At 40.1% G+C, this 22558-nt stretch overlaps 1 protein-coding gene across 1 annotated transcript in view; it reads left to right on the top strand.

The window, feature by feature from the left end:
- The first annotated feature begins 970 nt into the window (after positions 1–970).
- hipk3b (homeodomain interacting protein kinase 3b) overlaps positions 971–22558 on the top strand; it is a 49996-nt gene continuing 28408 nt past the window's right edge. The window contains exons 1-2 of the mRNA XM_074665997.1: positions 971–1312; positions 11641–12967. Coding sequence (XP_074522098.1) covers positions 1240–1312; positions 11641–12967 — 1400 coding nt within the window. The 5' untranslated portion in view covers positions 971–1239. The remainder of the gene's footprint in view (positions 1313–11640; positions 12968–22558) is intronic.

Raw genomic sequence — 22558 nt, forward strand, 5'->3', positions numbered from 1 at the left:
GTTTACTAATGACGCACCGGCTTAGACAAGAGGAGTTCACACCTGTTTTCCAGCTGACCAGGCCATGTTGTTAGTTGTTTGTAATTGGGGTAGCGACAGGAGTGGAATGAGGAAAGACAAATACCTTTTGGTAGATTAGGTTACAGCTGGTCTCCTCAGACAGTAGGGGCTTATGAGCAGCTTACTGTGTCAGCTGGGGGCCTCCTGACTGTCTAAGCATTTGATGTCAGCTTGTGCTCCCCCACTAATTTCCTAAGACCACTTTTATGTGGACACAGGATGGTTACAATGAAGTGCAGGAAGAAGTAATTTTTATTGCAATTATAGACATTCTGGCATATACATGTTCAGAATAACACATAAAAAACAGTGATGAAAAAGATGAAGCCAGTGAATGAACTGATACTGAAAATAAATTCACTTTTGAAAATTGAATATTGGCAATTCTCACAAAATTATTCAAATTATTCTATACCTTTAGAATATAATATGAAACACCAACCCAAAAGCCTACCATATTGATGATGACGAAGACAATCTAGAAGAGGCAGCAGTTTTCCTGCAATAGAATAAATAGTTCATATATATATATATATATATATATATATATATATATATATATATATATATATATATATATATATATATATATATATATTTTTTTTTTTTTGTGTTTGTGTAAAATTTTCTTAATATTTGTGTGTTTGTGTAAAATTTTCTTATACTATTCCCCTATATTACATAATGACATCATATGATGCTATAAAGCCTTCTTTGATTGAAATTATATTTATCGAAATATTTAATTCGACTATATACAACGAAGATAGAAGCTCTCTGAATCCAAGAATGGTCTTCGGCAGTAATTCTACCTCTGGATCTTGGGGGATTGTGTCTGCTCACAGATCGGTTGCTCTGGTCTGGACAGTGGCGTCAGTTCACAAACATTCGCTCGCAGTTGCTAGAGAAAAGGGACATGTTAGAAGCTCGCAGGGCCGCGGAACAGCACGTACAGACGGGGTAACGGACACCCTTTCAGAGATGGGCTACTTCGCCCAGAGAGGAAGGAGACGAATTTGAACACTGTATCTACATCCTGGGCTCGGTGTGGTGTTTCTGGACGCTTATATGCAGGACTTATTTAATGTTTAAAAATGTGGGAGATGGTGTCGTTACCGAGAGCGAGCTCTCCCTTCCTGTCGTCTAGGACAAGATGGCAGCAATGCAGGCGAACTGTACATGGTATGGATTTATAAGTCCATAACATGTTCAGAGAAGCCCTGGATTATACTTATAGTGACTCTATGTGAAGGTAAGAGGCTAAAAGAAAAATGTTCATAGTTATAAATTGTTAGTTCACCATTTGAAACGACACTTTGTATGTGACGTAATGCAAAGTCATAATAACTTAGTAGCAAACTTAGCTAGCGAGCTCTTGGCTGTATATGGTTTGAACATTTGCTACGAACGGAGCCTGCTCTGTCAGCACTTCTTGTTAATTACTTGGTGTTAGTATATATTTACTCAACCCCTTCAGACTGCGATTACATGGTTAGTTATTATGGACGTAATTTGGTTTGAGGCGCTCTAGTGTTTGCTGGTGGTATGATGTTGTTTAAACATGTTGCTTGGATCTCATACACAGCGTTGGTACATTTTTGCTTCATGAACACACCCTACATGGATAACATTGACTAAGGGACTTAACCTGTCTTGTCTTTATTACTTCCTCGACATTTGGTTTCGGAAGTGGCTTAATTTATCTGGCATAACTAGCAGGTTAATGTATTTCTCTTCAACTATAGCCATAGCTTTTAAAAACTTTTAGGATTATTGGTGCGGGGAAGTAAACACACCGTGTTGTGACTGTTGAACTGTTTTAAAAGATTATTCCAACATTCCGCTGCTACACTAACTGTCGTATTTCACTCAGCTCGGTGGCTTTTTTCGTGTGTTTATCGTGGGTAGGACTTTGACGCCCCATGAAAACTGCGAGCTGACTTTAGCTGTGAAAGCTAACTGCTTAACTCTGCATTCACGTGCTCCTGTGTGCTCGGAGTTTCCAGGATGAGAAGTCGTTTTTCTGATTCAGACGTTGTCACGAACTTTTAGTTATAATACGGGGACAAGAGTGACTCAGTTAAATGGTGGAGTTTAGTTTTTCGTGGTTAGTGTTGTGTCATCGGAAAACAGCTAACGGTGACAAAGTTTCAACCTGTTCAAGTTGTCAAATGAGCGCAGGAGTTTATGCGATGTGTAGAACGCACAACATTCCCGCGACCGTGCAGCCAGCCACTATTTGTGATCATTTTATTATTATAACCCCACTTTGCAAATTGTTCCAACTTGATGGAGTGAATTTTCCCAGTTGGAATGACAGTTTTTTCGGTTGTTCCGACACCATCTGAATGAACAATGTTACCTATCTGGACCTTTTAGGCTGGAAAAATAAAAGCAGCTTCTTGCTAAATCCTAGTCAATGCTTTTATTGTCCGTTGGTATTCTGAAATATTTGTGGTTGCAGCGGTGTACTCTTTCTTCACAGACTAAAGTTGCTGCAGAAAGTTACACCACAAGTTTTATTTTTAGACCAGCGCAGCATTAAAAAATGTCCCTTTGCTTTGCCTGACATGTCACCGCAGCCAGCTAAGCAGATATAAACAGGCAGTGGAAGAAAGGAGAGGTGTAATAATCCAGAGTTGGAATTAATGTGGAGTTAATCATACTATGGTCAGCTGTAATAAGCAACTGAGTCTTTCAGTAATATGCAAGTGCAGGTTCTGAGTGAAAACTGTGGTTCAGGGTTAATATTTAAGCTCTTCTTATACATGTTTCAACATCACCACCAGCTGCTACAAAAACAAAACAATCCTAAACAATCGTTGGAAAGATTATTTGCTCTTTTAACTGTTTATGTAGCAGGGAGGGAACCATAACACCGTGTTCTTGGCTTAGAGAAACTCACTAAAATAGTGAAACTGGAAATAGAAGTTGAAAACACAGTGGCATTTGGAACTAAAAGTTCATGTACTTTCCGCGCCTTGTTGTCTGTCAGCTGTGATTGTAGTAGTTCTTCCTTTGTTGACCTGGCTGGCACTGAGAATGACATATTGTTGGCATTTATTTTGCTTTTCTGTGATAAGCTGAATAATACCAATGCATTAAACATAGAGGAAGTTTTGTTTTATTTGGTTCTTGATACCAGACCAAAGATCACATCTGTTTATAATTTGTGATAAGGAACAACTCTTAAATACAAAATCTAAAAGGCCCTCAGCTAGAGTTTATCAAGTTTTGATCCAAGTTACATAATAGCTTAAATATTTGTTCTATTAAGTACAGATTAGTAGGTTTTAAAGTTTCACAACCCTCTGTCTCTTTGAAACATTTATGGTGCTGAACTATGTACAGTCTTGAGTGAAATGCAGCTTTTTCACTGTTATGTTTGTGTGAGGCCCTTAAAGTGGATGCTCCTGTCCTCTGTGTGTGTCACATTCCCGATCTTATCAGCAGCAAGGCCAAATAAGCAAGGTGGAGGGTGATAATGATCCCAGCAACACCTAAAGAAAGTCTGCACACAGTGGCCAGTGAATAAACAGTGTAGTAAACACACTTTCCCCAAACAGCATTACATGGCAGTGTGGTGGCCGTTAACAGGAATGTGGAGGCGATAGGAACATATGTGCTGTCATGTGATGTCATGCTTCACTTGTCTGCCATGCGGAGAACCGCTGCTTATTCTTCTTATAGTGAAGCCAACTTAAAGACTGTTTTTCAAATCATGCTGTGTTAAAGTGGCAGATGGACTCAGAGTAATAAACAAACTGAATGAGGCAGAGAACACCGTGACATGGAGACTTGCTGTGGTAACTTGCATGAATCACAAAAGTGATGGGTGGAAAATATCCAATATTCCAAGGAGTACACTTCTTCTACAGTACGTAATTACTTTTATCCATCCAGTGATCTGGTCAGAGCCCTGGATTTTTAATAACACGCTAGATGCTTTTGTTGTGACTCTGGTGAGGGAAAACTACCTGGTAGAAGCCGTAACAGCTCACTCTGCTGCTGTGTTGATGACTTGTGTAATGAAAGGTGAAACAGCCTGTGCAGCTCTATGATCACTGCTTTGCTGATCGATAAAGTGCTTGTTGTGACGTGTTGGAGTGTGCAGCTTGATGACAGCTGTTAAAACATGATAGTGGTGAGAGACTGGTAGTTTTGAATGTGAATATCATTACTCCTCTTGAGTTAACAGTGAACCCTCATGAAGCAGAGCCTGGTTGTGTTATATCCAAGCCCTCTCTATTGTTGAGCCAGTGGAAAAACTGACATCTCAGGAACACTAATGCCCCTGCTCCTTTGCAGACTAACTTTCTCTTCTTAACAGAACTAACCATGTCTCCAGCATAACTTAGCTGGACAGTGTGTTGTCTGTGTGTTGGAGCTTATCAAACTAGGAGGAACTGATAGTCATAAGTCCACAGTCCAAATACCATGTGGTCACATGCCTTAGGAAATAGAGGGCCTTTTTATCTAATGAGCATAGAACATCATGTTCATGAGACACACGTGTGCTCTGGTTGTTGGACTGTGAGAGAAGACCACAACCCATGCTTAAAACTCATGGGATGGCTACAGCATGAATTTAATTTTCTGTTTTTATCTGCAAAGAAAGAGATAGTCTTTTTCTAAAACATGCATCCTAAAATCTCTGGGTAAGGCTGTACTTGTGCTGTAAAAAATGTTGTGCAATCTGTGGAAATATCCCTGTCGTCTGCTCAGATATGTACAGCTCAAGGTTAAAATAGTTTTGGATGTGTCATTATAGTTTAGTTTAAGTTAGTTTAGACATTTTTTTCCATTATAGTTTAGTTTTAGTTAGTTTTGACATTTTTTCCCATTATAGTTTAGTTTTTAGTTAGTTTTGACATTTTTTACATTATAGTTTAGTTTTTAGTTAGTTTTGACATTTTTTACATTATAGTTTAGTTTTTAGTTAGTTTTGACATTTTTTACATTATAGTTTAGTTTTTAGTTAGTTTTGACATTTTTTACATTATAGTTTAGTTTTTAGTTAGTTTTGACATTTCTTTTCCATTAAAGTTTAGTTTAAATTAGTTTTGGAGCGGGGATTCTAGTTTTTATTTAGTTTTGAGTTTTGCAACAAGGCTTAGTTTTGGTTTAGTTTTAGTTTAGTTTTAGTTTTTTCATACCTTAACCTATTAACCAGGTGCAGGATTCAAAAAGGTCAGAGTAAATATTTTGTCAAACTGTTTATTTTCCAGTTCAACATAGTGCTCACTGCTCAGTCAATGCTGATACTGAACTGATGGCTGCTGCCTTGAACACATGAAAATATTGCAAACTTAATATAAAAATATAAACATAAATTATATAAAATAATGTTAACATGAATTAAATAAAAATAATAATAAAAACATAAATTGTATAAAACAATATAATATGACCTTTGATAATTAGAAACTTGGACTCTGTAACAATAAAGTCAGACTCACATGAAATTAAACTATTACAGATGCTCTGATTCATTGCTCCACTACATTTTGTTGCAGCACAGCGCACAACCAGTCAGTGCAGTAAACAAGCACGTCCCAGTACGTCGCTGTGATGGTGCCGTACAGCGCTGACAACGGCAGAAAACTGTCGTAAAATTGGTTGGGAAAATGTGTCAGATTAATTCAAATCCTAAAGGCTATTAATATTGTCAAAAACTATAACTAAGGACATTTTGTCTTTAATTTTAGTTAGTTTCAGTTAGTTTTGTGAACACAAGATACAGTTTTAGTTTACTTATTGTTTTTGTTTTCTTTTCTAGTTTTTATTAGTTTGAGTTAACTGCAATGTATTTTAAATTTTAGTTTTCCTTTTTAGTTTCCTTTTAGTTAACTATTATAACCTTGGTACAGCTCACTTTGGAAAGTACACAAAGGGTATGGATCTAGATGTAGATGTGGTGATATAAGTCAAATTCATAGCTTCAGTAAAAACAAAAGGATTGCGATTGTGTTGGATTATACATTTTAAAATTATTTTGTCAGTGATTGTGCGATTGCTATGCTGGGCTCAAAGCATGCAAAAAGTTAATAGTCCAGATTTATGAGTCAAGACTTGTTCATTGTCTTTGAATTATAATTATCCTCTGTCTCCTGTTAGCTTTGCTACAGAACGCAAAGCTTCACAAACAGAATGCATGACGCAAGGTGATGATATCACCCAAGCTGCTTTCATGGTCATCTGGCCTGTGACAAAGGTGTGAATGCTTAATGCGTCTGTTTTGATATTCTGTAGGATGGTAAACATTTATAGCTCACATGTTCCAGAGTCTTAGCTGTACTGATCTCAGTAACGCTGTTTCACATTTAGCTGTGGAGTCAAACCTCATGGCTATGAATAGTTCCTACAGCTGTGGTGGACGGGTGTATGTAAGCAGCACACTGCCTGGTCTCAGGGCCTGGGGACTCTTACTTTTGATTGTTACAGGAGGAGATATCATTTTACACAAATACTCGATGTAACATGTGTTTTCAGCTGCTGTTGAAGCAGAGAGATGCAGTAATTACTCTCTATTTTGTTTGTTTTCTCTCCTCAACGTGGTGTGACAGTCATCACCTGCTCTACCGTTACATCTGCCACTCTGTACCATTTGTTCACTGTGGACAGGTGACCAGTGTTTATTTTCTTCACATTTTGAATTTGAGTAGGCCCGGGTCAAAAGTTCAACTGCAAGCAATTACTTAGCTGCTCAAGGTTGCTGTGAGCTTCTATAGTTTGGAAGGTAATGCGATGCTTTAGGAGGAGCCTCCTGGTTAACAGAGGGAGTGTAAGGCTTCACATGGTAATAATAGCAGCAGCTGCCATTCTTCTGCCTCTGAAATAACAGAGGCTGTCTGCTTTACTTCCTTAGGCCACAGTTCCATTTGTATGGCCTGGGAAATGAACTGGCTCCTAAGTTCAGTTTTGTTTTTTTAAATTGGATTTGGCTGTTGTGTAACTCTAAGCTAGTATTGAAATCAAGACATCTTGATTGTTCAACTGGTGACGGTTTCCAATTGCAGGCTTTCTTCATCCAGGCCCTCTGCTACCGTAACGCACACTCTCCATCTTCAGATCAGGGAATTAACATCTCCACTCCCCTGGTGCTGGCAGGAAACTCATTTATTAATGTGGTATTTCATGAGAATTACTGAGCATTATTCAGCAGGGCTCATGTTTTTCTCTTTGTAAACAATCCCTCACAGCGCAGCAAGCACATACTTGCTGCGAGGAATTGTTTACTGAGAGCTTTCTTATTGTTCCTTTTTGTGTGGGAACATTTTTGATATGTGAATTGAGATGAATAAACTCATATCAGGGGAATGGTAGTTCTTTGTAGGGACACTACTTGTAATAAGTGTTACTAAGTGGCTTAGAAATACAGAATCTAAGAAGAAATTTAAAATACGCCTTGGACTTCCAGCTTACTCCTGTGGTGTGAGCTTGACTGGGATGTGCCTGGCTACAAAATATCCAAATATCTGGAAAAAGCTCCCAGAAAATATCAGGTCTGCTGAAACTCTTAGCTCATTTAAATCCAGGTTGAAGACCCACCTTTTTACAGCTGCTTTTTATTAGAGCATTTTAATTCATTTTAATATCTTGTCTTTAATTCTGCCCTGCAATTTTTATCTTAAAATCTGTTTTAAAAATCTGTTTTAAAATCAATTAAAAAAAAAACTGTTTTATTGTAAATTTTTAATTAATCTCCTTTTTAATTGAATTTTAATTGTTTTCTATAATTTCCTCTGCCTGTACAGCACTTTGAATTGCCATGCTGAAATGTGCTAAATAAACTTGCCTTGCCTTGCCTTACAGAGCTGACAGGCAGAACTAGTCAATAGACTGAGCTTCGTCTGCAGAATGTGCACTTGCAGTGTCTTGCAGTTGTCTCGGGCGTGTCCTGTATAACCATGACCGTGTGGGCGCTGCCTTAACCTGGGAACCTTTTGTTAAGCTCTCTCTGTGCTTCCTACAGGAACACACTCAATAACTTCAATTAGGATATATGGAGTCACATGTCTTATCCCATAAGGTCAGCCTAGCTATGTAACATAACACAACAAAAACAGACTGAGCTGACAGCAGCACTCAGACACGTCAGTGACAACAGATCTGTTATGAAAAAATCCACCATACAGCTTCAAAGTAACAGGAGACACCTTATCATACACAGGTTTACAGGGACAGTTACTGCTATCAGCTTTGAGCAGCCTGATAGCAGAAAGAACAAGAGTTTGAATATCTGTTAGTTTTCCCGAGGCGGGGGAAGGTCTCTGACTCCTGAGGGCACTGGAGAGAACCCAAACCCACTATTTCCTCCAAACTCACTCAAGTTGTGCTCTCAGTTTGTTTGTTGAACAAATATCCTTTGTGTCAGAAGGCTCATGTAGAAGGAGAAATGACAAATGGTGGACTATTGTGTTTTAAAGTTACTGTTGAAATGTTTTTTTTCTTTTGATGTTGTTTTTTTTTTCAAAGGAAGTAGAAAAATGTAGTAATTTCTGATTGTACACATCAACAAAGAGCCATGTGCAATTGGCCCACAGCAGACTCTGATGTTCCAGATTTGGAGACACATGATGGGTAACTGCACTACTTATGACGAGGGCACACACATGTTCCCAGAGCACGGTGTAAAAAGCCTGTCGTCATCCTTTTTTTATTTTGTAGGGATGGGTACCGAATTAGGTACTTTTATAGGTACCGACCGAATTTTGTCAAAAGTACTGGGTATCGATTCATGTAAAACCAAAAGGTACCATGTTTAGGTACCGAAATGCATCCTTGTGACTGTGAGGGAGTGGAGGAGTAGGTGATTTTTTCATGCTGGACATGAACACAGCATTGCAAGGTCATATATTGAAGAATACATTTGTTAAATTGAATTTTTTTTTATATTTCATTATTAACCAAATTGATATTTTTTACCACATAATCATAAAAAAGTACAGAAACTTGGTACCGTTGAGTACCGGTACCGATTGCCGGTACCGTATCGTTTCAAATGTGAAAGGTACCTATCCCTATCATTTTGTGAACAAGAAAAAAAGTGCAACGGAGGAAAACGAAAAGAATGCACTGCAACATGACTGACGGTGCTGCTGCTGATCGATACTTTCTTCACAGCATAGCCCGATCCACCTTGTGCTCCTGTTAAACGGTTGAAGCCAGAAGAACTGTGTTTAACAAGTTATTTTCAAAGTGAGAAAATCTTCTTCAGGCCAGCCTGCTGATCAAAAAAGAGAAAAGTGCGTTGATGCTGCAGTGCAGGGTGTCTTGTTTTGAAACTACCATCCAGGCACTCAGAGTTGCTTAATGTACAATTGTCCCCATAATGGCTGTAATGGAATAATGGAGGCCTTAGCAGGGCTCTAAATTACAGATGACACGCCATACATTAAGGTGAGTTAGCAACCGGCCCAACAACAATTAGGCCCATCTTTGTTCACTGTTCCTCACTCTGTGTTTATGTGTGTCTGAAACGACATGACAACGATAAGATTAGGGCTGCAGCTATCGAATATTTTAGTATTCGAGTATTCTACTGAAAATCCCATCGATTAATCGAGTAATCGGATAAAATACATTTTTGTTTAGTTAGAGAGCAGTTATTTCTCAAATGAAAATTTTTCTCTTTAAGAAATAGAGTTTTCTGATACAGCATGTCAGTAAGAGCACTTGCTTTGGTAGCTCTAAAATTTGTAAACACACTTTGACACATTTTTTGTGCCTTGTACATCTCATCAAATGGCACCCGTTTCGTAGAATGACCCATTAGTCTCCAAACTCCATAAAAGAAGCTAGATTTGTTGCTAGTTGCTATTTTGTATAAGAAGTAGCTTGAGGGGTCTGAAAACTCTCTTAATATGGCCTCAGCTCTCTATGAAATACCAATCTTTGATCTTTTTTTAAATGAAACGATTCCTCGAGGTGGAGAAAATTACCCGAGTATTTTTTGTAATCGAGTACCTCGAAATCATTCGAGGAATCGTTCCAGCTATAGATAAAATATCCACAGAAAGTCCAACCTGCATATCTCACGTATGAATCTATCATAGCCGTGGAAACTGCTGCTGGCACTATCCCAAACAGGAAACTCTTGAACAGTTGCCACAATACGATTAATACGATTATTAAAATATGTTAAAATACAATCTGGCGACGGGCGTCTCTAATCCTTTTAGCTCTGTTGAGGACAGAATGTGAGCATTAGATAATGTGGTTAGCTTTCTGTTGGTTATCTGTAGACATGCTAGTGTGGCCAATTTCAGTCTCCTCATGGAGCATTCCCAATTTTTGTTTTAGTCACAGCTAAAATGGTTGCCCTTTAAAGCCTGCTCTTGATAATATGATAAAACGTCTCTAACAGAGGAGACGGTAAACAGTGACACCAAACAGTAACTCAAGGTTTGTTGTGCAGAGAGCTGTCGGAGGAATCAGTTGACCTTATCTTGCCGCTCAGAATAGAGTCAGAGTTGTGGCTCACACCGTTAGTGTTATCACAACACAAGTGTGTTTGCCATCAGGGATATTTATTTTAGGAGACTCTACAGGGGCACTTGCAGCCTAAAACCTCACTCACTTATCCGTCTTTTTTAGAAACAAATCTTTTGAAAGAATCGGGGAAATAAGGCTTAAAAACTCTGCTTGGAGTGAGGCAAGCTCTGCTCACAGCTCTCAGAGGATTGGATTTTCTCACTTTGCTTGTAATGTAGGTTAACATGGATGTGGAAATGCACTGTTGGATACATTCTGGATACCTTTGAGGAAGCTGCTGTATTTGAGTGTGCAAATGTGTCTCTTATGGAAGTGGGTCAAAGGCTCCACTATGGCGCACAGACGGTGTCTGATGAGGTCAGTGTGCCAGATTTCAAGGATGGCTCCATGAAACTTGTTATTTCACCTCAGTGATCTTTCCTGTGGTACACATATTTGGTTTTTAGGTATTTCAGAAAGATTTGTTGAAGAGCTTCCTGCTCCCTCACACACACTCTCAAACACACACATGATGGAAGAAGAGAGGGAAATAAAAGCATGTCTTAGGTAATTGGGCACGTGGGCCTGATGATGTGACTTTATGTTTCTCTCTTTGTGTGTCTCTTATCCTCGCTCCCGCTCTGTTGGTTGCCTAGAGACTCGCAGTAGGATGCAGTGAAATGGCAGGAAAAGGTCAGGCAAACCTTTGAGAAGTTAGTCATCCACTGTGTGGAGGTGTTGGTGGGATTTCAGTGGAGCGGTGAAGGTGATTTCAAGCACTCCTCTCTAACATGTTGTCTTGCCCTGATCTGCTTGTGACATGTAATTGAAGGGTCAGGAGTGAGGATGGAGTGTAGCCCTGCTACGTTTGATGTCAACTAGAAGGTGTTAAAAATGCCAGTCAGTTGCTGTAGACAAATTCAACAAATCCTGGACCTGTGATTTTTTTTCTTTTTAAGGAAGGGAAGACTTTTTTTGGTGTTCAGCATCAAAAGAAATAGACAAGCTAACTTTTTCTTTTCTTCTTTCTTCTTCATTGATTATAAAAATGTCAAAGTTTGTGTTAATTGATAATTACATTTTCATATTTTTCTTTCCCTGCAGGTATGGCCTCACAAGTCTTGGTCTACCCACCACACATTTATCAAACCCAGACAAGTGCCTTTAGCAGTGTGAAGAAACTCAAAGTCGAGCCCAGCAGCTGTGTGTACCATGAGAGGGCACACCCGCGGACTTATCTGAACAGCAGAACCCTTGGAATTGTGCACCCAACAAAACAAGCCCACTCGTTTGTGAGACGAGACTTGGCCGTGGGCGTGAAAGTACGTGGAGGACAAGAGTACCCGGTGCAGACAGTGGTTGTGCGTGGCGTACAGAGACAGCAGCCTGGTAAAAGAGGAGGAGGAGGAGGAGGAGCAGGCCCAGCTGCGGCCCAGCAGCGACAGGACGCAGGGGTTGTCCACTCGCAGGGAAAGGAGCAGCAGCAGACAGACACAGCAAGTGGGGGCAGCAGTGGAGCAACAGGAGCAGGAGGAGGGGGAAGGGGAGAGGGCTGCTGTGGAGGAGGTGAGGGAGGTGGAGAGGAGGAGGAGGAGGAGGAGGGCGACAGAGAAGAGAACTGTGGAGGTTTGAACTCAGCTGACAGCTCTCAGCGATGTGGGCTGAAACGTAAAAGTGAGGAGCTGGATAACCGAGGGAGCACCATGCAGATTGTGGAGGAACTGTCAATGTTGCCTGCCATGTTGCAAACAACGAATGTGGGGAATGCAGCCATGACTGCGCCAGCGGCGGTGGGGGCTGGAGGAGGTCCTTCCAAACAGGGCGTAGGGCCTGGGGGTGTGGGTGCAGCAGGAGGGACAGGAACAGGGGATGGGGACTATCAGGTAGTACAGCATGAAGTTCTTTGTTCCATGAAGAATACCTATGAAGTGCTGGATTTCTTGGGACGTGGCACATTCGGCCAGGTGGTTAAGTGCTGGAAGAGGGGCACAGGAGAGGTGGTGGCTGTGAAGATCCTGAAGAACCACCCCTCGTATGCACGACAGGGTCAAATAGAAGTGGGCATCCTCGCACGTCTGAGTGGGGAGAACGCAGACGAGCACAACCTGGTGCGGGCCTTTGAATGCTTTCAGCACCGCAGCCACACCTGTCTGGTGTTTGAGATGCTCGAGCAGAACCTGTACGATTTCCTGAAGCAGAATAAGTTCAGCCCGCTGCCACTGAAAGTGATCAGACCTGTGCTACAGCAAGTAGCCACAGCTCTGAAAAAGCTGAAGAGCATGGGTCTGATTCATGCAGACCTCAAGCCGGAAAACATTATGCTGGTAGACCCAGTGAGACAGCCCTACAGGGTAAAGGTGATAGACTTTGGCTCAGCCAGTCATGTGTCCAAAGCAGTATGCTCCACGTACCTCCAGTCTCGGTACTATAGGTGAGTAAAATGTGCAGATAACACTTTTTAAGGTTTTGAAAAAGCTGTACAACGTGACCGTATCAAGTTCAATAGAATGTCTGTCTCTGTTTGTGTCCACATCGACAAAGTCCGATTTAGAAAATGTCCTTCCTCTAGAAACTCAAGGAAATGTCTCCCATACTGCACAACATCCTGCCTGTTTAGGAGCCACATACCACAGACTCTGAAAAAATGTGACCCTGCAGTGTTTACTAGCAGACTACAGGCTTACTGTTCATGTTCTGGGAAAGAAAAACTCTGCGTGACTTTAGAATAATACAACAAATGAAGTGTTGAATTAGTGAGGCTTTGTGGTTCTTTCATTCAGAGCGATGGCTTTGGGCTTACAGACACCGTAACAATTAAAAAAACTCAAATATTTGAGAACTGATTATAATATGAAGCATGAGTGTTAAATAAGTCAAGAAGAGTTCAGAGAGGAGTTACCAAGTGCCATTCCAGACGGACGAATATGGTGAGGGGCTCTTGGGTAATGTTGCAGTTTGTACTGTACCCAGTGTTTACTTTAGATGAATGCCTGTTTCCTGATGTTTCTGGATGCGCAGTAGGAAAACTGGCAGGATAAATTGTGCTTGGCATTATGTTATGAGTGCTTCGCTTTGATTAAAAGGCCTGAAATGGTTTCAACTGTTGCATAAGAGGCAGGAGTGACCCAGTTCACCGTGACTGTACCGTACCCTGGTTTGCATTCAGCCTGCTGGGTGATAAGACAAGACAAGTCGAGCATTTTAACAACTGGCAGTTAGTATCAGCATATATGAAGAGGGATATGTTTTTGTAACAGTAAAGAGGAGTGGAAATGCAGTTATTTAGAGATTGAGGAAGTAGTAGACGTTCTCTATTTTCTTAAATCAGGATATAAACTAGGGCTACAGCTATTGAATATTTTAGTATTTGAGTATTCTACTGAAAATCCTATCGATTAATCGAGTAATCGGATAAAATACATTTTTGTTTAGTGAAAGAGCAGTTACTTTTCAAATGAAAGTTTTTCTCTTAAAGAAAAAGAATTTTCTCAAAATTTGTAAACACACTTTGACACATTTTTTGTGCCTTGTACATTTCATCAAATGTTGCGTACCCAAATGGCACCCGTTTCGTAGGATGACCCATTAGTCTCCAAACTCCAGAAAAGAAGCTATATTTGTTGCTAGTTGCTATTTTGTATAAGAGGTAGCTTGAGGGGTCTGAAAACTCTCTTAATATGGCCTCAGCTCTATTAGAAATACCACTTTTTGATCTTTTTAAAAATTAAACGATTCCTCGAGGTGGAGAAAATTACTCGAGTATTTTTTGTAATCGAGTACCTCGAAATCATTCGAGGAATCGTTTCAGCTCTAATATGAACAAGTAACTGTGTCATGTCTGTTTAGTTAAATAAATAAGAACATGACATTTCCACGATGTCTCACAGTTTAACTTGTCAACCTGGTGTGAGAAGAGAGGCATATTTCCACCAGAAGCTTAACACACCTAATCCAATCATCTAAGAGTTTGATCTCATCGAGCTAACACTTGATTGTCTTGATAGTATGACTAATGGTGGTGAAGTAATTTAGATTCAAACACTGGCAGCGGTTACGTTCAGCCCAGTCATTCAGCCAATTCATGTCATAACTGACTCATTAGCTCAGACATCATTTCCAAGACATACAGGATGAACTGTGACGGTTCATGTCACTCAGCTTATACAGTGTAATATATACAGAACGGAGACCTGCTGTTTGCTCTCATTCTTATTCTATCCCCCTGATGGAGGGACACAGTCTCATAAACGGATTGTGCTGCTGAGAATTATCAACCAAGTGTATCCACACTCACAATAGCAACATGTCTACACGGGAGACTTTCAGCATTTCATGTGACAGCACAGTTTCTGGTTAACCACGGCACCTGTTTACACTTGTGCACCATGTAATGCGTCATGCTTCACTTGCACTTTGATCAAGCAGAACGTTCATAACTGTAACTCTAACTATCTTTTGCTGTCAGGTCTGTTTGCACATGCAGATAGTTTGTTACGTAAAAAAAATGGAGCAACCGTATCTCTTGCTAAATGTCCTTGAGTCTTCAAAGTACGCCCTGTTGGATTGAGATTACAGTCTTAAAAATCGTACCAAGTAATCAGATTAAACCAAAATCACTTTAAACTGGGCTCAATGATTTCAAAATGCAACACAGAAAAGTTACTGCAGTATGAAACATCATCCAATCTTTTCATTACGTGTTCAATGTTCGTGCATAATGGTGATGGATATCTTCATAGTCAGGTTTTTTCTGACTCCACCAACTTGTCCTATATCATAAAAACATAAGATGAAAGCTCCCCTTGTTGTCTGCTGTGCCAGAGATTCTTCCTCTATGATGACATACTACAAAGGGTAAGATGAAATCTCTCTATCAGCTTGATGCTGGGGCAGGTTTGATGTAGTTTGTGTTTTTCCCTCTTCCAGATAGTGTTAACGCTTTTTTTTTTCTATCTATGCTCATGTAACATTTTAGCCTTCCCGGTCAGTTTGTCTCTCCTTTGCTCTAATTAACAGTTTGATTTTTCTGCTCCAGCCAATCAACTAACACAGCAACCAGTTTGACGCAAATGAGTTTTGGCTGGCTTCCTCATTCACAATCACCACCATCAGCTGAGTCAAAAACAGAAAGTTTGAATCCAAACTCGGACTCTAAAGGAGCGTAACAGAGAAATGCACCAAAGGCTCTGACACAGCTTTTCAAATTGAGCAGATTAGTCGTGAACGTTGGGTTCTGGGTTTGGGAGAAGAAGTAGCAGGATTTATGAGCTGCATTCAGGTCAGTGTGAGCTGTTTCAGTGAAAGGCATTTACATGGCATTTGAATAATTCTCACTGCCTGCTCTCCGAGCCGGTGAGGCAGTGTGCTCTGACAGGGACTAGGCCTGAACCACACGTATATGGATATATTCCTAAACTGGGGATGCACGATGTTGGATTTTTGCCGATATCCGATATGCCGATATATCGAAACCCCTTTTGACCGATACAGATAATCACAACTTTGTTTGTTTTTTTCACTGTAAACAAAAGCTAAGTATCCTGTACTGGAATTTATATGTTACGCTTATTGTGACGGTCTTATTTGTTTAAAACACACATAAAACAAGACAAAAAAACATTTGATTTTACCATAAATAAGAAATGTATTATTTTTTCAAACTCAAGACAGTCAGTATTGAAATACAGAAAAATAATTTCTTTAGATCACATGAACTTTAAATGTACAATGCATTTTTAAACATAACCAAGTTGCATTTGATTGTTTTAGAGCTACTGTAACAACCTGGTGACAGACACAGAGCTCTGCAGTGCAAATAAATGAGGTGCTACATTTTATTTAAGGAGCTTATTTTTCAGATGGAAAATAATAATAATGCTAACTGAATAGCACCTTATCGGCTGTGCATATCGGCAGAAATTTTCATATCTGCTGATACCGATAGAAGTGTTTTTAAGCTTTTATCAGTCGATACCGATATTGTGCCGATAATATTGTGCATCCCTATCCTAAACGCACATTCTTCTGTTCGATTGGGCCTCTCAACCACTCAAACACGGCGATTTTAACCACATAAATGGAGATTTTTAAAAACGGATAAAAATGTGAAGAAATAAAAAAATATCAGGTTGAGTGGATCCGTGTAGCGGTGTTAAACGGAGCTGGTGTTGACGCGATGACGTCAAGCGCCTAGCAACAAGTCACTGTGTTTGACTGCACATGCTCATAACGTTCTTCTTCTATGGTTTTCACAATGCCAACCTGCCACTTATCCGCCAGGCATGGCATTGCAGGCTTCAGAGGTGATTGTTTTCAGTTTGGCCTCTTCGTATGGACAGAAACATTTCTGACAAAGATATCCGATCAAAAAAATATCCATATACGTGTGGTTCAGGGCTAAAACAGTCCAAAAAAGATGATTTGATATCTGTTTCTGATATCGTAAGTGTGAAGACAGAACTTTATTTATTTACTTCCCATGGCCATAGCTTTCTGGAAGCAGTTTAAAAATACTCTGTGGTGGCACAATAATTAGACTGTCCTTTCATCTGGCACATGAATGGATCCATCATTTGTGAATATAGTCGTATTGTTGTAAATGCACTTTGTCTCAGGAAGTGGCTTAAAATAGAGCTGTCGTATGGGGGAGGAAGCGAAAGAGTGCAGCTGCCTCAACTGTTTGTCAGTTCTGTCAACCTCCAGCTTTGGTGACCAGAAGCTCCTCACAGGTCCTCGGTGTACTGTGTTTGAGTTCAATAAACTTCAAAGTAGAAGCATTTCTGATGTAGAAGAGCAGACTGATGCTTCCCTTTTCCTGCATGTTTGACAGCCCTGACACTGAAGATCATTAAGTAAAGTTATACGTCATCCTGTTGAAAAGACAACAGTGGTCTTTCCTGAATAACACCTTAATTAGCACTTAGCAGAGATGTGTGAAGTTTTGAGGCCAATGCGTACAAGAAAGAAAACCAGACCTGTTAAATATTAGCATACAATTGTGGAGGCAGCTATATAATTTCTTTCCATTTTTGTGTCCTGTCTGGTTAATTCAGTTTCAAATCACTAATAAGCTGAAAAAAATACTCGGTACAGTGTTTTTTCTCTTGAGCCTGTGCCCCTTGGCAGACAGGAGCATGCAGAGCATACTGCGAGGGGACATCGTTGCCGAGGCTAAGAGTGAAGGGTTGCTTTAAATAGCTCATGGGACGCTGGCCAGTGGGCTCTGACTTCTATAGATGGTGAAGCACATAGGCAGCCAGAATGAAATAAGGACAGCTTGAAATACTAGTGAGCACTCTTACTTGTTCAAGGTCAACCAGCTCACTAACGTCAGCTGTTTCTGATTTTCATACGTCCATTTGTGTTTGTGGGAACAGCACACAGCACAATTGTCTACAAGCTCGTCAAAGTGGTTCTTGTGTACATCAGATCTATCAGCCACTCAAACCAATAAGTTTGACAGATACATCAGCCGCTTCCACAATTTACAGGCATTTGGCCAGAGGTCGCTTGTAATTTGTCACTCTGGTTTGCACCGTCAGCTTAGCTGGAGCTCTCGCAGATCGATTTTTCAGAAGTGGAAATGTTTACACTCTTTTCAGATACTTGTTCCAACTGACAAATATGTCTTATATAGATTGAGCTTTTGGTTTTTAATGTGTCGATCTTATCATCATCAGATTCGTAACCTGAAACCTTTAAGAAACCTGCCCCTAGCTGCTGGATACAAGAAGTAGCTGCTTAGAGACTAAATGATAAACTTCTTACTTGAGTTTATTCTTACTGTTAATCAGCAGATTTTTCACTTGTTGTTGTATAGAATCCCCTGCACTAACGCTATTCAACATTACTATCCCGCTGAGTCGCAGATCAGGGATGTTCCTAGCTCCAGGTTTTGATTGATTGACATGACATGCCAGACAGACAGTTCCATCTATCTACCATGGAGATAGTCCATCTGGTTCCAAAATGTTTTCAGGGTCTGAACCTTTAAAAATAACCCTACCTGGTGATTGAACGATCATTCTGCTTGTCACACTCATCACAGACCAGCGAGGATGTAAAAAATGCTTTAGCTTGTCAAAATATTTCACTCTAGATCATAAGAGTTTCTCAAGCCTCCAGAGAAAATTTCTCAGACTTTTGAGGACTTGGGATCTTGGATTCTTGCAGTTCAGATTAAAGTTTCCCCCAGCTTTCCCTGGTCTCAGTTGTTTTGGGACAAATTTTCTTTGTTCACATCACCTTTTTACTGGATACAACGTGATGAGATAAGTTACTTATCAATACAGTTACGCAGTGCAGTTGTTTGAGACATGACAACAAGCAAAGTTGTAATTTTGTGAGGCGTGGGCTATATGTAGCGCTAGCAGCCCATCATATCGGTAGGCTAATGTGACAACAAACTCAGTTTGTACAGTAGATTAGTAGCCGTCTGTATGTAACGCTGATAGAAAGCAAATCAGACAATCTCAAGCGCGTGTCCTAAATTTTGACAATGATGAAATAAATTCTTGTTTTTTTTTTCTGCAAGTTGGCCTTAAATAACAGCTGTTACTTGTTGTGGGAATGGAAATGTCAATTATCCTGCCTTTAGTTTAATTTATTCTTTCAAGATTTGTTCCTTCTCAGTTTACCTAATTTATGTTAAAATGCAAACTACAACTGTCAAAGATCGGTTGCTAACAGTTTAAAGTCGCGATAAGGTCTTAAGACTTTTTGAAAGGTTTTTAAAAAAGTCTTAAAAAGGTATTTTTAATTTTAATTTAACCTCAGGATTTCAGCATATACCCTGTTATCACTACACCATTTGTCTCTAGCATCATTTCAGAAAAGTGAGATGAATTCTGTTCAACAGTAAATTACCAGAAACCTAGGGGAAGGAATACCCCCCAGGATTCTCCACAGGAAACCATCTTTGAAAATATGTTGTCCTAGAAACTGAGGTGGCATTTTACACTTGAAGATCTTTTGTCCAAATAAGACGTTGAACAAAATAACAGCATGATCCAGCAGAATTATTCCTCCACATTTAAATAAGCAGAATTCAAGACAGAAGTATAATAGTTAGATTCAAGATTTCTTAGAACAGTCCAGTACGTCTTTGCTAACCATGAACTATAGTTTCTCTTCCTCTCAACACATACAATTTTTGGACTACTACAGAAAGATTTCCCTAAATGGTCAGAAAAACATGTTTTGTATTTAGGAACTTGTGGGCACACAGGCTCCTCTCCTTGCATGAACCTTGTTCCTATATCAGTTTGTGTTTTGCCATTAGCAGACTTTTCTATGGCCAAACTTCAAGCTGAGTGAGCCAACACCCACATGAGTCACCGAAGTGATTATATTTCTTTGCAACATCTTGTATTTATCTCAAGGTGAGATGGGTTTGTTTTCAGTCTAAATATATCACAAATTTTTACTTAATCTTTGATCTGAGAAAGATGCAGCTGCCTTGATAATAACAAGAAGAATATCTAAAAAAATGTGCTGAAATGCTGAAGATTCAGCTGCTGATCAGCTCAGACAATCTCTACCGGTCATGAGCCCGTCACCAGAATGTTCACTGCTTTATTCTCCCAGCTACAAATTACTGTGCTGGATTTTAAATATGACCTATTGTTCTCACTGACACAGATAACAGCAGTTCCTGAATTTACCAGTGCAGTCATAGACACATCCGTACAAGAACATTTTGGCTCCAGCTCTGCAAAGCTGCACATGTGTTGTGTTCCCTATAATGTGGGTGAACTTATCTCATTGAGAACTAATGCTTTTCGAAGCATGCTGTGTTAGAAATATTTTTTGACTAGTCCTACGGCATAAATAAAAAATAAAGCTCAGTATCATGTTGTGCTGTGATACCGCGGCTTCTTAATAAATGATCGTCTTTCTGGCATCCCTGCCTGAGTCGCTCGTAAAACAAACAGTTCAAACACAATAACAGAGGAAATGAAAAATTTACAAAACTCTTCAAATTCCAAGACTAGTTTTGGGTTCCAGAGAGTCTCCTGGTTCTTCTTGTTGTTCTTTAATAAAGCGTTGGCGTCCCTCTGAAAATAACATCCTTCATGACTGAGGCCATGAAGCACAGATAAAACGTCCAAACTGCATATAGTGCGTTCTTGTCGCTGTACATTTAAAAAACGCCGGGCTTTAAACAGATATCTATTGATAGTCAGCTGTGGGTTTCTGTTTCTGTTTTTGTATCAGCACAGGATAACACTTTTAACAACTGAAGCTCAATAAAACAAAGAAACCACTTTCACATTTAAGTAAACTCCATATAGGTATGCACAAAACAAATGTTTGTTTCTTTTCCTAGTATCACTCCTCCTGTTTTAATAACCCTCAGGCAAGCTCTCTTGTTATCTTGTGCAAACCCCACTCTGCATTTGAGCATTTGTGGTTGATTTGAAAATACTTCTGTTCAAACAGCGAGACTGCTGAGAAGCCCCGTCCACCTGAGTTGAGAAAATACTGTGTCTAACATTGGCACAGTGTCAGCACATTGAATACCTAACATCTGTAAAAAACAGCGTGTAAAGGCGTGTATAGTTAATCTAAGGTCTGAGCAGATCAGAGTGCAAGCACAACCTCCGCCTTTGCTACACAGCCTCTGTGTTTCACTGAATAATGCAGGGTGCACTGAGAGTGTGTGGAATTACAGTCCCTGGAAGAGATGTGTGGTAAAACTCCATTCCTCTATCATGGAGTCACTGCGTTGTCAGTTTGCCTTTGTGGCAAAAGCTTATGCCAACTGCAGTGTAGTCCAAATCGTTTTATTTATCAGAACAAGCTTACTGAAAGGCCTGTGTAAGCATGCAGGGACAACGTTGCCCTCCCTGTGTGAAGCCACCTTTATTTGCTGTTAGCTGTGTGAGCTGGTATGATGCCACCTTGCACTCAGACAGAGCAGGGAGGATCAGAGGACTATTTCTGGAGTGTGAGATAATGGCCATGAATAAGAAATAAAGAAGGAGATAATTTCTCTGCTCTGCTATGGCCCTGCTAGCAAGGAGACATGAACCATTTATTTTTGAATAACAAGCTACAACTCAAAGAAAAGAACAGAAACAGAAGTCAAAAAGTTACCACATCTGAATGTTATTGATTTTATATCTGTACAAAGCAGAATTATATCATAGGTATAAATAGCCCAACACAAACAGTTGAAACAAGAGGTAGAAGGAGAAAAAACACTGACTACAAATCTATACATGTTGTTTTAAACGTTAGCACACAAGCCAGCCACCAGTACAGCCGTTGCACAAACAAGTGTAAGGATAACCTGCAGGGCTGGCATCCCCACTCTGAGGACAGCCCCAGACACAGTTGTGAATATTTATCCATGCCCTTTTATACCACAGCAGGATGGAAAACCCTGCTTGCTTTACCTTGTTAGCAAAGTTCTCCCGAACCTCTGGGTCAACAATTTGCAAACAGTGTTTGTCTTGGAATCTGGCCATGAATCATGTTTTTGTTGCTCCCACCAACATTGCCTTGAATTCAGCCTCTTTGTGGATTAGACACAGACAAACTAGGAGGGAGGAAGAGAAGAGGTGGATGGAGGACGGGAAGCAGCTGTTTGAGGTGAAGGAGCACACTGTTGAACTTGTTGACCAGGGAGAGACTTGTTTTCATTGGTCAGAGTCTATCCACAGAGGAGCAGTAAAATATAGTGAATGCCTCAGGCTGAGAGGAGGGAAATGCCAACCAAATCTAACTTCTGCTCCAGCTTGTTTGGGTTTGATTTTGTGACTGTTGCTGAGTATCATACCTGCAGTGTGGGCGGGTTATACTTGGCACAGTGGTGTGCGCGTGCTGGGCCTGCTGTTACTGCTGTGCTCAGCATTGTGCATATGGGTTTGTTACTGATGGTTTCCATTAAAGACAAGCTGGCAGCCTGTGCAGAGTTTGTTATTCTCGGTCAGGCTTTGTTCTGTGTTGACCTCACAAACACCAAATATTACATATTGTATTACTCCAGCACCCTTCTGCAGAAAACAATAAAAACAAT

This window comes from Halichoeres trimaculatus, unplaced genomic scaffold, assembly GCF_033239565.1.
Source record: "Halichoeres trimaculatus isolate MK-OKI-2021-1 unplaced genomic scaffold, fHalTri1.1 fHalTri1_scaffold_3, whole genome shotgun sequence".
Lineage (NCBI taxonomy): Eukaryota > Metazoa > Chordata > Actinopteri > Labriformes > Labridae > Halichoeres > Halichoeres trimaculatus.